The sequence below is a fragment of the Drosophila nasuta genome, unplaced genomic scaffold (genome assembly GCF_023558535.2).
Source record: "Drosophila nasuta strain 15112-1781.00 unplaced genomic scaffold, ASM2355853v1 ctg17_pilon, whole genome shotgun sequence".
Classification (NCBI taxonomy): domain Eukaryota; kingdom Metazoa; phylum Arthropoda; class Insecta; order Diptera; family Drosophilidae; genus Drosophila; species Drosophila nasuta.
In genome coordinates, this window is record NW_026869403.1 from 537,705 (window position 1) to 550,545 (window position 12,841).

Sequence of the window (12,841 nt, forward strand, 5' to 3'; positions counted from 1 at the left end):
CACGACTGGCAGCCACTCGATCGGCAGCCTGTTGATAGTGTCGCTCCATGAAACCTGCTCGCGTCGCGTGTGATTTGGCCGAATTTGGCATCCTTATCGGCATAGAAACGATGCTCCTTGCACTGATTGATCAGATCAATGGCAACTTGTTGCTTCCGTTCGTGACGTTTGTACCTCCTGCTGCAAATGTGCAGCAGTGTAATTAATATATAAATTACGATTACAAGTTGTTAAATTGAAACACCACTCAACATGACTCAGTACAAATAGTTCGATACAATATTTTTGCTATACCCAAACAATTAACTTTTTGGTTATTATGGGATGATGATCTGATCAGATGGGTGCAAGTAACATGGTGGTGGCGACGGAGGAAAAACTCTGCCGTCTGTGGTGATACAAAAAGTCCCGAATTGCGGCATTTTTACCATTTTTGAAGATAGAAACATGAAACTTTGTACATAAAAAAAAAATAAAGATCGAATTTCGGATTTTTTCTTTTTCAATTGGACCACGCCTTCCTTCCCGCCCACCTTACCATGATTTTATTCTAAAAATTTGTTTTAAAATATTTTTAAGGTAATATATTTAATAAAATTAAACTAAATTTATTAAATTAATATATTTTAGCAAGTTCGCATTTTAAATTTGATTTGGATCCATGCATTTTGCATCGAAAATTAATTAGAGCCCAATATTATGTTTTGTGACTCCATACCTTGGTGCCCAGTTAATAATTTATGCTTCATAAAAGCTCTTCCTCCAACTCCAGGAAAACTTTGCCCGAAAATTTCTGAGTTCATTCCTCAAGTATCTGCTTTAACTTTGATGGGCATACCTCAAACTCATATTATGTAGCGATTAAAATTATATAAACACTTTTCAAAAGTCATGCAACAATAGCATTGACTTTTCTGTTTCATAGACTAGTTTAAATGCTAATTTTCACTTTAACCTTGGTCCTGCCTCAGTATACGTCAATCGTTTACGACCAGTCTTTTCGCGTGGAACATCATCTTAAGAAACTCAATTATGACAGAGGATGCAAGCCATTGCGCAGGCTTTTCTGTTGCATTTTCGTAAATTAGTGTTATTCAATCGAAAAGAATTTTTGGAAGTCAGAAGAGAGGAGAGTTTCTGGGTTGAAAAATGTGCTCGAATTTTTGTTTGTTGCATTTAAATGAATGTTTGCACAACATTCGAACTATATGTAAAACACACATATACTAAAAAGCTGTATATATTTATGTATAGAGCTGCTTACCTAATTAGCTATAAGTTAAGGGCCGGGCTTTGCACCCATGCTATATAGTTACTATATACATTTACCTATCTATATACGATATACGATATATCATATATCAATCTAATTTCTATTTATTTATATTCGATGTTTTTTTTTGATTATCACTTTTTTACTGTTTCGTTTCGTTTTTGATTTATGAGAAATTTACTTAATTCAATTCAAATCAGATCAGAGACGTGGATTTCATAAAATTTATGAATAACTTTTTCACGCTTTTACTTCCAATTAGCAAAACGACAAATATTGAAACAACAAAATTCTTTTAAAGAAAACCTAAAAATAATTTAATTGCTAACCAAAGTCTTAAGTTCAGGAACTGCCCAAGCAAGAGCAGATCTAAAAATCAAAAACAACAAAAAAAAAATTTAAAACAATCAAAACAAGTAAGAAAGCTACAGTCGAGTGTACTCGACTGTGAGATACCCGCTACCCATTTTGAATAAAAGAAACATATTTAGCGGTATTTTCTCAAAATATACCAAATATATTGCAAAAATACTAAAATATACCAAATGGTATATTTGGTATATTGACATAGTACCACATTCAAAATATACCATAGACGGCACAATATACCAGATTGTCAGCCAAAGCAACTAAGACCCCTAGTAAGTAGGCGTTTTGCCCATACAAAAGTATTTCTTTAATAACTTCGACAATTTTTATCTGATCGCAACCAAATTTTCAGGAATCATAACTACTATAGTAAATATTGTATATACCAAAACTCGCAACTCTAGCTTTAAAATTACGCTTGTTATTCGATTTTTGATTTTCGGGGGCGAAAGTGGGCGTGGCAAAAATTTGAAAAAATTATAGCTCTATCTCTTATAGTCTCTGAGATCCAGTGTTTCATACGGACAGACGGACAGACGGACAGACACACAGACGGACAGACGGACATGGCTAGATCGTCTCGGCTGTTGACGCTGATCAAGAATATATATACTTTATAGGGTCGGAGATGCCTCCTTCTACCTGTTACATACATTTCCTGCCGGCACAAAGTTATAATACCCTTCTACCCTATGGGTAGCGGGTATAAAAAATTACCAAAAAACAACGCACACACAAAACAAAAATAATTTTGGAAACGTACCGGAGGCAAATGCATTTATTAGTCAGTAAGTTGCCAGAGTCGAGTCCAAGTTAACAAAAATTTGCTAAGACACATTTCTGGAATATTTGTTTTTCATAAATGTTTGTTGGAGGTAAAAGTAGCCAGGAGAGCTGCAGAGCAGGCTGTGACTAAACTATTGTGTATGTATGTACATAGATGTTAGACAAATTATGAATTATGTATGTATACGATCATTAAATTTAATTATATTATTGAAGTGAATTGAAGAAATAAAAATCAAAAAAAACAAATACAAAACACGCCCAAATATATTTTTGTTGAGTCTGCACGGAATTAGATGAATCAACAAATGGTAAATTAATGGTAATGATCGCTTAAGTCGTGTGAGTGTTGTGCTTGTCATCGTCATGCAAGCTGCAAGCGGGCAACCCAAATGTCTGACGCTCCGCATGCGACAACTTGCACCTCTTCGATGATGTCCCTGGCCTGGGCGTGTAGCACACGCATTCGCTCCTCATCGACACGTCGCTCCATCTCCAGCTCCATGTCCTGCAGCGCCTTCATGATCATGCGCTCCTCCTCAACAACGGCGGCACGCAGTCGCATATTGATATCATATCGGTGGCATTGGCATCGTAGCTGGCCTTATTGATGGCACGACTGGCAGCCACTCGATCGGCAGCCTGTTGATAGTGTCGCTCCATGAAACTGCTCGCGTCGCGTGTGATTTGGCCGAGTTTGGCATCCTTATCGGCATAGAAACGATGCTCCTTGCACTGATTGATCAGATCAATGGCAACTTGTTGCTTCCGTTCGTGACGCTTCTGTACCTCCTGATGGGCACGCTTCTTCTCGCGTGTATTTTACAGCCTATATATGCATTTTTAATATTTCACACGGGTCCTTGGAAATGAGGGATAACAGCAAATATTGAAATAAGATTTTTGCGGTTAGTTGCATTACAAAATTTCCAATTTTATTGACATTAAATGTGCAGCAGTGTAATTAATACATAAATTACGATTACAAGTAGTTAAATTGAAACACCACTCAACATGACTCAGTACAAATAGTTCGATACAATATTTTTGCTATACCCAAACAATTAACTTTTTGTTATTATGGGATGATGATCTGATCAGATGGGGTGCAAGTAACGTGGTGGTGGCGACGGAGGAAAAACTCTGCCGTCTGTGGTGATACACAGTGCACTATGGGCAAAAAGTCCCGAATTGCGTCATTTTTACCATTTTTGAAGATAGAAACATGAAACTTTGTACATATAAAAAATAAAGATAGAATTTCGGATTTTTCTTTTTTCAATTGGACCACGCCTTCCTTCCCGCCCACCTTACCATGATTTTATTCTAAAAATTTGTTTTAAAATATTTTAATGTAATATATTTAATAAAATTAAACTAAATTTATTAAATTAATATATTTTTAGCAAGTTCGCATTTTAAATTTGATTTGGATCCATGCATTTTGCATCGAAAATTAATTAGAGCCCAATATTATGTTTTGTGACTCCATACCTTGGTGCCCAGTTAATAATTTATGCTTCATAAAGCTCTTCCTCCAACTCCAGGAAAACTTTTGCCCGAAAATTTCGAGTTCATTATCTCCGCCTTCTTCTACCTGATTATCATTATTGTCTACACATGCTCATGTTATTGGAGGCTCAATATCAGGAGATTCCAAAAGAGCTATAACATCTCTCGGTAGGCTTTTTTATAGTTTAATCTTCGGCGTTACTTTAGATTTATAGTTGAAAGCAGTGGGTCAGAGGAATTGAATGCTCTATTAAACACATCTGATATAGTATTCAGGCCGCTGTTTTCCTTGCATGAGAAAACATATCGAGTTTGTACAATTTTTGCGCTCTTCTGATGCATTTTCACGGAGAGCCCTAGAAAAGTACGGAGGTTTCCATAATTTGGTGCCAATGTACCAGTACTTTATGCAAAATTTGAGACATTGGATACCTCAAGTATCTGCTTTAACTTTTGATGGGCATACCTCAAACTTATATTATGTAGCGATTAAAATTATATAAACACTTTTCAAAAGTCATGCAACAATAGCATTGAGTTTTCTGTTTCATAGACTAGTTTAAATGCTAATTTTCACTTTAACCTTGGTCCTGCCTCAGTATACGTCAATCGCTTACGACCAGTCTTTTCGCGTGGAACATCATCTTAAGAAACTCAATTATGACAGAGGATGCAAGCCATTGCGCAGGCTTTTCTGTTGCATTTTCGTAAATTAGTGTTATTCAATCTGAAAACTGAATAAGCTTATCTTTTATTAAGATTTGCTGAACATCACTTAATTCATTTTCATCGATATTTTGCAAAACAAACTGCTTCACAGCAGTTTGTTGGCGGTTGTTGTTGCCCCAAAATCAAACAACGTTGCAAAACAAGACGTAAATACAACTGCAACATTGAGTTTTGCCGTAAATCGGGCAAAACGGGCAAAAATGTTAACCACTATTTGATTGTTAACAGTTTGGTTAATAACATTCAGCTTTAATATTGCCTCGACCGGCCTAGACGCACTAGTTACACTCCACAGAAACACATATTTAGTGCCAATAATTAAAATTACATATCTTGACAATTAAATTCCATATTCAAGCTTTTTGTTTGATTTAATATTTGAATATAAAATTGACAGAAAAAATCACAAATTTTCTCGCCAATTTGTTTTTAGGGGTCCAGACCATAGTCTTTAAATATGGGCAAATAAAAATTACCAACGAAGCCAAAAAATTTAATAATATGTTTCAGTATTCTTGAAGTATTCTAATTCAAAAAATAAAGTCAATTTAATGATACCTAACACAAAAAATGTAAAAATGCCGCACTTTGCGACTTTTTGCCAATAGTGCAGTGGCGCAACCCACAAGTTGCCACCCATTGGGAAGGTCAAGAACAAGCTTTGTGAAGAGAATTCTCTGAAGAAAATTTGTTTCGGGCACTCCTCAATGGGTGGCAACATGTGGGTTGCGGCACTGCGTATCACCACAGCCGCCAGAGACAAACGTTCCTTAGACGGATGGTTACCCTCAAAGAGAAGCTATACGCTCAAATGGTGTATGCTCGCTACGAGCTTGAAATGAAGAAGCTGTTATGGTATGATGACCTGTTCAGATGGGGGTGCTTAGTAAGGTATTTGTTGCTGTGTTTTTGTTTGCTGAAGGCGTACTGTGAGGCATTTCGTTCTGTCTTTTGTTTGTTTCATTTTATGGATGCATGTTTTACGCTCTGCTTTTATTTTGTTGTGTTGGTGCTAGTTTCGATTACCATTCAGCATCGCCGTTCGACTTTTGAAATACGTAATCCTTGCCGCGCATATTCATGATGCCATCCTTGAGATAGAATTTCCATTTGTTGCGCGATCGTGTGATCTATAGAGAAAGCAAAATTGGAAATATAATTAATGGATACATATTTTACATGTTGTTAAATCATACTGGCACACAATAACGTTATCTGTGTCAAAGACCTCGGCATTGTCCTCATCGGTGACGTCGTCTGCGCTATTCAAGGGCTCCTCTTCGGCAGCATCCTCATGCTCAGCATCATCGTCATCGTCTTTGTCCAAATCATCATCGTCATCATTATCCATGTTATCATCACTCTCCTCGCTCTCATCCTCTTCCGACGAATCCAAAGCGCCATCCAATTGCTTAGCAATGGCAATATTCTCTGAAGCCACCAAAGAGTTATTAGTAATGCTCATATAATAAAGTCTTACAGTGCTTACTCTGATGATTGGCATTGGTGAGAGCCGCATTGACATGCTGCTGCAGCACGAATGAGGCTAATGTGGTGGGCAATGACATGATCGATGAAATCAGATGAGCTGTTAATATTTGGGTCAGCTGATTCTCTTTCAGTGCCGATGCTGGCACTTGTATGGTGACCACACGAGATTCCGAACTTGTTGAGCCAGGTGGCGAAGGTAACGTAATCTATAAAAGGAAATTATAATTTGAATATTAAGCGAATTTAATAGCCAGGAGACAACTGCTTACATTCACAGGCATTATGCGATTGGGGTCCAATTGCGATACAACTGGTATGGGTGTCTGTCCACCAGAAGCTGCATTGCCACCGCCACCAGCAGCGGCAGCCTGCTGTTGCTTCTGCAGCATTGACGCCGCACCCGATGTGGGATGCAATGGTGGTGGATTCTGTGATGTGACCTCCTGCTTTATGGCTCCTATGCCACCATTCTTAATGATGCCTCCACTGCCTACTGCGGACAGTGCTGGCGATTTACCAGCTGCCGCAGCTGGTGTTGCTGGCTTATTGCTGTCCCCAGACGTGTTCATGCCACCACTTGCTCCGGCGCATTAAGTTGTCAATAGCGCTATGTTGATTTCCTTAACCATCTTCACTCGATGCAGCATTCGCTGCAATGCATCCTGGCTAAGCCCCTGTGTGGAGTACCAAAACGGCGAACCGGGCACACAAGATCTTTCTGGTTGCAAGTAGAAAACATCGTTGAGCGTCTTTACATTTAAAATGGAAAATATAAGTTAATCGTATATAAAATATTTATATCAATTAGAACAGACCATTTCGATAGATAGAATTCGTATAGACGCACAGGACAGCGCAATAGATTCTCTTCGTTTTCCTGCTGTTCGTAGACCTTTTCTTGTGCGGATTGGCATCTGTTTTACAAAGGTCAAAATATATTAGTAAAATCATTCAACAAGTTTTTGATCTCAATAGCTCTTACCCTCCCAGACCTTCCGCGTGCTGGGAACTTTGGAGTTCTGCGAGCGTTTCCAATGCCTTTCAATGTGCGAGAAAGATAATGTCTGCAATATGGACATACATACATTAATATATGCACTCTCAGCCCTTACAGCTCTTGAAAACCCAAACAACTCTACATACTATACATTAGAAATCAGAAAAATTATCTATAAACACAAATACAAATTCACTCTGATATGGGTCCCAGGCCACTCCGGCATCATTGGCAACGAGCTTGCAGACCTAGCTGCTAAGCAAGCAACCGCACTACCTTTAATATCAGTAAAAACAAGTAAGAAAGCTACAGCCGAGTGTACTCGACTGTGAGATACCGCTACCCATTTTGAATAAAAGCAATATATTTTGCGGTATTATTCTCAAAATATACCAAATATACTACAAAAATACTAAAAACATACCAAATGGTATATGTGGTATATCAATATAGAACACCATTAAAAATATACCATAGACGGCATAATATACCAGATTGCCGGCCAAAGCAACTCAGACCCACAGTAAGAAGGCGTTTTTGCCCATACAAAAGTATTTCTTTAATATTTTCGACAATTTTTATTTGATTGCAACCAAATTTTCAGGAATCATAACTACATTAGTTATTATTATATATACATATATAAAATTCGCAACTCTAGCTTTAAAATTACGCTTGTTATTCGATTTTTTAATTTGCGGGGGCGGAAGTGGGCGTGGCAAAAATTTGAAATAAACTTGATCTGCGTGCAAACATAACAAATGCTGTCGAAAAAATTATAGCTGTATCTCTTATAGTCTCGGATATCTAGGTGTTCATACGGACAGACGGACGGACGGACAGACGGACATAGCTAGATCGTCTCGGCTGTTGACGCTGATCAAGAATATATATACTTTATAGGGTCGGAGATGCCTCCTTCTAGCTGTTACATACATTTCCTGTCGGCACAAAGTTATAATACCCTTCTACCCTATGGGTAGCGGGTATAATTACAACGTATCAGATACCCATCAACAATCACATGAAAGAGTAAAATTACCTTATATGGAACAACACATCTATACACTACAAACTTATTAACACAAAAAACAGAGCAATATCGAACTTTTAAAACCAACTATTTCTCGATTAGAGACCATCAAATTTGTGAGACTCGAATAGGACACACTAAACTGACACACAGCCACCTATTTGATAAAACACCTCCACCCATATGCCAACAATGTAACTTTAACCTCACCATATCTCACATGTTCCTTGAATGCCCTACCTACATTCAACACAGACATAAATTCCTTCAAAAAACTTTAGAAGAAATATTAGATCCTATGAATATAACCACAACTATCCAATTCCTTAAATCCATAAACCTTTACAACAGCATATAAGTTTATCCTTACTGTACATAACTAGAATAAGTGCACACATCTGTATATATGTAAATACATATTTAAGTTATCTCATATTATAAAATAGATTTTAAGCAGAAGGCCTTTGTAGCTGTTGCTTTACACAAACAAAAATTACCAGCACTTTATAATTGCTGGTAATTTCTTAATAATAATAATTTTGTATATGATTAACTTATATTTTCCATTTTAAACTTTATAAACTTTTGACTTTATAAATCACTTGTGCAGAACTTGTTGTTTAGCAGAACATACAGCACTATTCCGTTATGTTCCAGAGTTGCCACCAAGTTCATAAAGGGTGGCCCAATTTTCGGCCGTAACACGTGTTGCCACCATGGTAATATTAGTTTGGCAATAATCACAAAAATTGAATTTTCCCGAAAACGGCTTAACTGATTTGAATAAAACAAAAACAAAATATTTGTCTATTTGTTTCGAATAGAGTGAATTAGCGCGACATGGCCTACAAGTTCTGCAAATATAAAGTATAACTGCAAAATTACGATTTACATAAGAATATAAAATTGCGTATATTTATTAATTATAACAAAGCAATATATATGTAAATAGAGTATTTAAAAGTAATTTTAAATTATAGTAATATTTGTTTCATTTAGTTATTTTCTGCAAGTATTTGAAGTCCCGCCAAAGTCCAAATGGTGTTATTTAACACTGACTGGTTCCAGTGATTTGATGCACCTGCGAAATGAACTTGTTTATGCGGGTTAGAAAAGGTCAATTTTCTTAAAACAGCTAGTAGGATTTCAACCAAAATTGCTATATATCTTCCTTATAGTTGTATCTACGAAAGTATAATGTGCGCTATGGCCGACAAGAAAGTCAAAAAAGTTACGGTAATTAATCGGCAACATTGATTTTTGTGCTCATTTTGTATGGGGCTGGAGCTGAGGTTATCGTACTTTTCCTGAAATATCTCAAAACGAATAGTGATAAAATTATTAATTTTTGTGGGTATATTTATAAAATAATACTCTATAACTTGTCATAAGCCGATTTGGCCGACAACTCGTCAAACAACGTGCCAGGCGTGAAAAAGAAGTCAGCAGCAACTAGCGAAGACAATAATTATTTTATTTTTATAGGTAAACTTGGATTCCGATGAAGAGAACTTGCCGCCACCTCAAATGCTAAGAACATTTGATGTCAATCTCAGCTGGTAAGTCAAACAATTTCACTATTATAATCAATAAATCAATTATAATACATAATTACTTGCAAGCAGGGCGAATATGACAAATTTGCGGACTCGTTTAAAAGCAGCAAACACCTCAATATGTCGGCCTCAAAGTTTTCCACATATTAAGTAGGAATAATTTCAAATGTTATACATTTCTTTTCTTATTTAACAATGTTTCTTGATCCAAGGTCGAGCTGAGCCAAACAAATTGCAATAGAAAGTCCAGGGAGGCTAGTAGAGTAGTCCTATAATTTTTATACCCGCTACCCATAGGGTAGAAGGGTATTATAACTTTGTGCCGGCAGGAAATGTATGTAACAGGTAGAAGGAGGCATCTCCGACCCTATAAAGTATATATATTGTTGATCAACGTCAACAGCCGAGACGATCTAGCTATGTCCGTCTGTCCGTCCGTCCGTCTGTCTGTATGAACACCAAGATCTCAGAGACTATAAGAGATAGAGCTATAGTTTTTTCGACAGCATTTGTTATATTTGCACGCAGATCAAGTTTATTTCAAATTTTTGCCACGCCCACTTCGGCCCCCGCAAATTAAAAAATCGAATAACAAGCGTAATTTTAAAGCTAGAGTTGCGAATTTTATATATGTATATATAATAATAACTATATAATATTTAGTGGCATTGTTTACTCACTTTACTGAAACACAAGATGGAAAGAATTTCATAGAAATACACAGAAATATGCTGTTGCTACACCTATTTTATGAACACTATTTTGGCCGTTAAACGAATTAAGCTTATTTACCTTTTATTAACTTTGTTTATTCTCTTCTCTGTCTGCTTGTGCTGGACAGAAAAATGCGGATGAGAACATCAGTTGCTATGAGATGTCGCGCGATCAGTATCAGATGTTCATCAATCTGGTGCAGTACTATCAGATGGAGAGGCGCTCAAACGCCTCCTGCTTCAGACCTTCACAGCTGCCTGTCATCTTGATCACATTATCGTCGACATTCTGCTAACTTCACTGCTGCCACTCGAGATTGTAAGTTGCACATTTTATTCATATATGTATATTTGCTTTGCAAAGTGATCTAATTTGTGGACAAAATTGAATTTCTTAACGTCAAAGACATGAAGGCACACTTTGCCGATCTGGACCTGTTTAAGCAGCTGGTCAAGATGCTAACCATAATATTCTCGTTGGGCCAGCTGATGCCTGTGAATCATCAAGGTGAGCAAATTTCATTTTAAAGAAGCTTTTAATGGGAATTACTAGGTTATTTAGGGAAATTCTTTGTGACATTTAATTTAATTTGGAAAACAATCAACTAATTCGTTTGTCTTGACAAACTTCTTATGCATTGACTAACTAAACTATCATAATTTGCTTTAATCGACTTATAAATATCGTGCTTTAAAGATATTAAAACACTTATTGCAAGTTTGGCAAGCATTAATGCATAAAGTGTTGTAGCTCTTTGCTTTTGTTTGTTAGTAAATTCTGAACTTCCCTTCTCTGCGATTCTCAAATTGTTAACGTAATACGTAGCTGTGATTTTGACTGTTTAACTTGAAAGTTACAAATTTTTATGTGGCTAATTCACTGACAAAATTTGTCATGTGATATTTACAGTAAAAAACATAAACTGAAAAAATTTTAAAAATAAGTAAAGGTTATTCTTATACCTCTGGATTTACACTATATTTAGAGCTAAGATTGATTTTAGGAACTTGTTTTATTTTACTATAAAATACATAAATTCATTTTTTTGCGTTCATTTCGCTAATATTTGCAATTATCTTTAAACAGAAAAATAATGCCACGTTAAAATTGTCACATGCAATATTTTCGTCAGAGAATTTCTCATATATATAATCATAAAGTGTTGGATATAGATTAGAACATTTTCAATTATTTTATTCACTTAGATATCTAATAATTTGTTCTTAACTTTTGCAGACTATTTGGGCGTGCACTTTGCCAGCTTTTGCTTGAAATAGTCGAGGGCAACAACCCGGAGGTGCTGGTGGATATGGTGATCGCTCTGATACTGGCATTCAATCAGCAGTTTAGCGAGCATGCGGTGAATGTGATCATCGAAGCCATGCAGAATCGGCCCACAGCCAAAGTGTTCACCGAGAAGCTCTTGTTGCAGCTCAATCGAGAAGGTAAAGCCAAACAATGTGTACTTTATTTTGTGATTAATACTATATACTATAATACTATAATACTTAGATGATCCAACGCGACTGCTGAAGCATCACAATGAGCACATGAACACGGTGCTGCGCATGTTTATTGACATCTTCAGTCATCCGGATACGGCTGGCATGTTTTATACAAACCATATCAATGACCTCATCGATATTGTGGTGCGTCAACTTTCCAATCTGGATGCGGGCAATGTGTTAAGTAATAATATATTATAATACATATAATTACTTACTAATAATCTGGTGTTAGTTCCGTCCGTGCTATTTGAGCTGTGTCGTCGCATTTTGCGCAACACCAACTATCAGGACCATCAGCATCGCTAGCACGATCTCATGAAGATCTTTATGCGCATCTTTTGCGAGGAGACCGAATGCAGTGCATCCGATCAGCAGTTAGTGCGCGAAATCGCCAACGAATTTCCCCAATTGTTTAAAGACAGAGCCAGAATCTAGAATTGCAAACAGAAAAAACACAACTCCTAAAACCAACTAAAACCAAAATAAATACCAATCTAAAGCGTTGCTAGTGAGGCTACCAAAGCGAGCCAACCAAAAATATTTTTAATTTTAAATTGTATAGTTTACAAAACTGAGAAATCAACAGCAGCTAAATAACTTTTCGGATAGACTTAAACAAATGAATAAACTGCTCGCTATCTCTGTCTAATCAAATCAATAACAAGAAATGAAAATGCAAAACAAACAAACTTTTCGACAAATGCAATTTGTATGTATATGGTATTAAAGTTTATAAACATATTAAGTTTATTGTTAAACGATAAAACAAAAAATCCCCAACAAAAAAAATAATTGTTAAATTGAATTGAAGCAGAAAAACACAAAACAAAAAATGTACAAAAGAATTTTTAACAACAAGTTTATCAAGAAAAC

General features: G+C 36.3%; 2 protein-coding genes across 2 annotated transcripts; one reads left to right on the plus strand and one right to left on the minus strand.

The window, feature by feature from the left end:
• Positions 1–5,624: 5,624 nt before the first annotated feature.
• LOC132797716 (transcription initiation factor IIA subunit 1-like) lies at positions 5,625–6,729 on the minus strand. Its single transcript, XM_060809468.1, has 4 exons — positions 6,430–6,729; positions 6,159–6,366; positions 5,851–6,100; positions 5,625–5,794 (listed from the first exon to the last, which is right to left on the minus strand). Exons 1-4 carry the CDS (start codon positions 6,727–6,729, stop codon positions 5,692–5,694), a joined length of 861 nt encoding a protein of 286 aa, XP_060665451.1. The 3' UTR covers positions 5,625–5,691.
• Positions 6,730–11,575: 4,846 nt separating this feature from the next.
• Positions 11,576–12,428, plus strand: LOC132797701 (NCK-interacting protein with SH3 domain-like). Its single transcript, XM_060809453.1, has 3 exons — positions 11,576–11,905; positions 11,973–12,149; positions 12,201–12,428. Exons 1-3 carry the CDS (start codon positions 11,770–11,772, stop codon positions 12,272–12,274), a joined length of 387 nt encoding a protein of 128 aa, XP_060665436.1. The 5' UTR covers positions 11,576–11,769; the 3' UTR covers positions 12,275–12,428.
• Positions 12,429–12,841: the final 413 nt, after the last annotated feature.

Coding starts and splice junctions, on each gene's coding strand:
- LOC132797701 (XM_060809453.1), top strand. CDS start 11,770: ATGGTGATCGCTCTGATACTGGCATTCAATCAGCAGTTTAGCGAGCAT. Junction 11,906..11,972: donor GTTGCAGCTCAATCGAGAAG/GTAAAGCCAAAC, acceptor TATAATACTTAG/ATGATCCAACGCGACTGCTG. Junction 12,150..12,200: donor GGATGCGGGCAATGTGTTAA/GTAATAATATAT, acceptor ATCTGGTGTTAG/TTCCGTCCGTGCTATTTGAG.
- LOC132797716 (XM_060809468.1), bottom strand. CDS start 6,729: ATGAACACGTCTGGGGACAGCAATAAGCCAGCAACACCAGCTGCGGCA. Junction 6,101..6,158: donor CACCAATGCCAATCATCAGA/GTAAGCACTGTA, acceptor TGGTGGCTTCAG/AGAATATTGCCATTGCTAAG. Junction 5,795..5,850: donor TGCCAGTATGATTTAACAAC/ATGTAAAATATG, acceptor TCTATAGATCAC/ACGATCGCGCAACAAATGGA.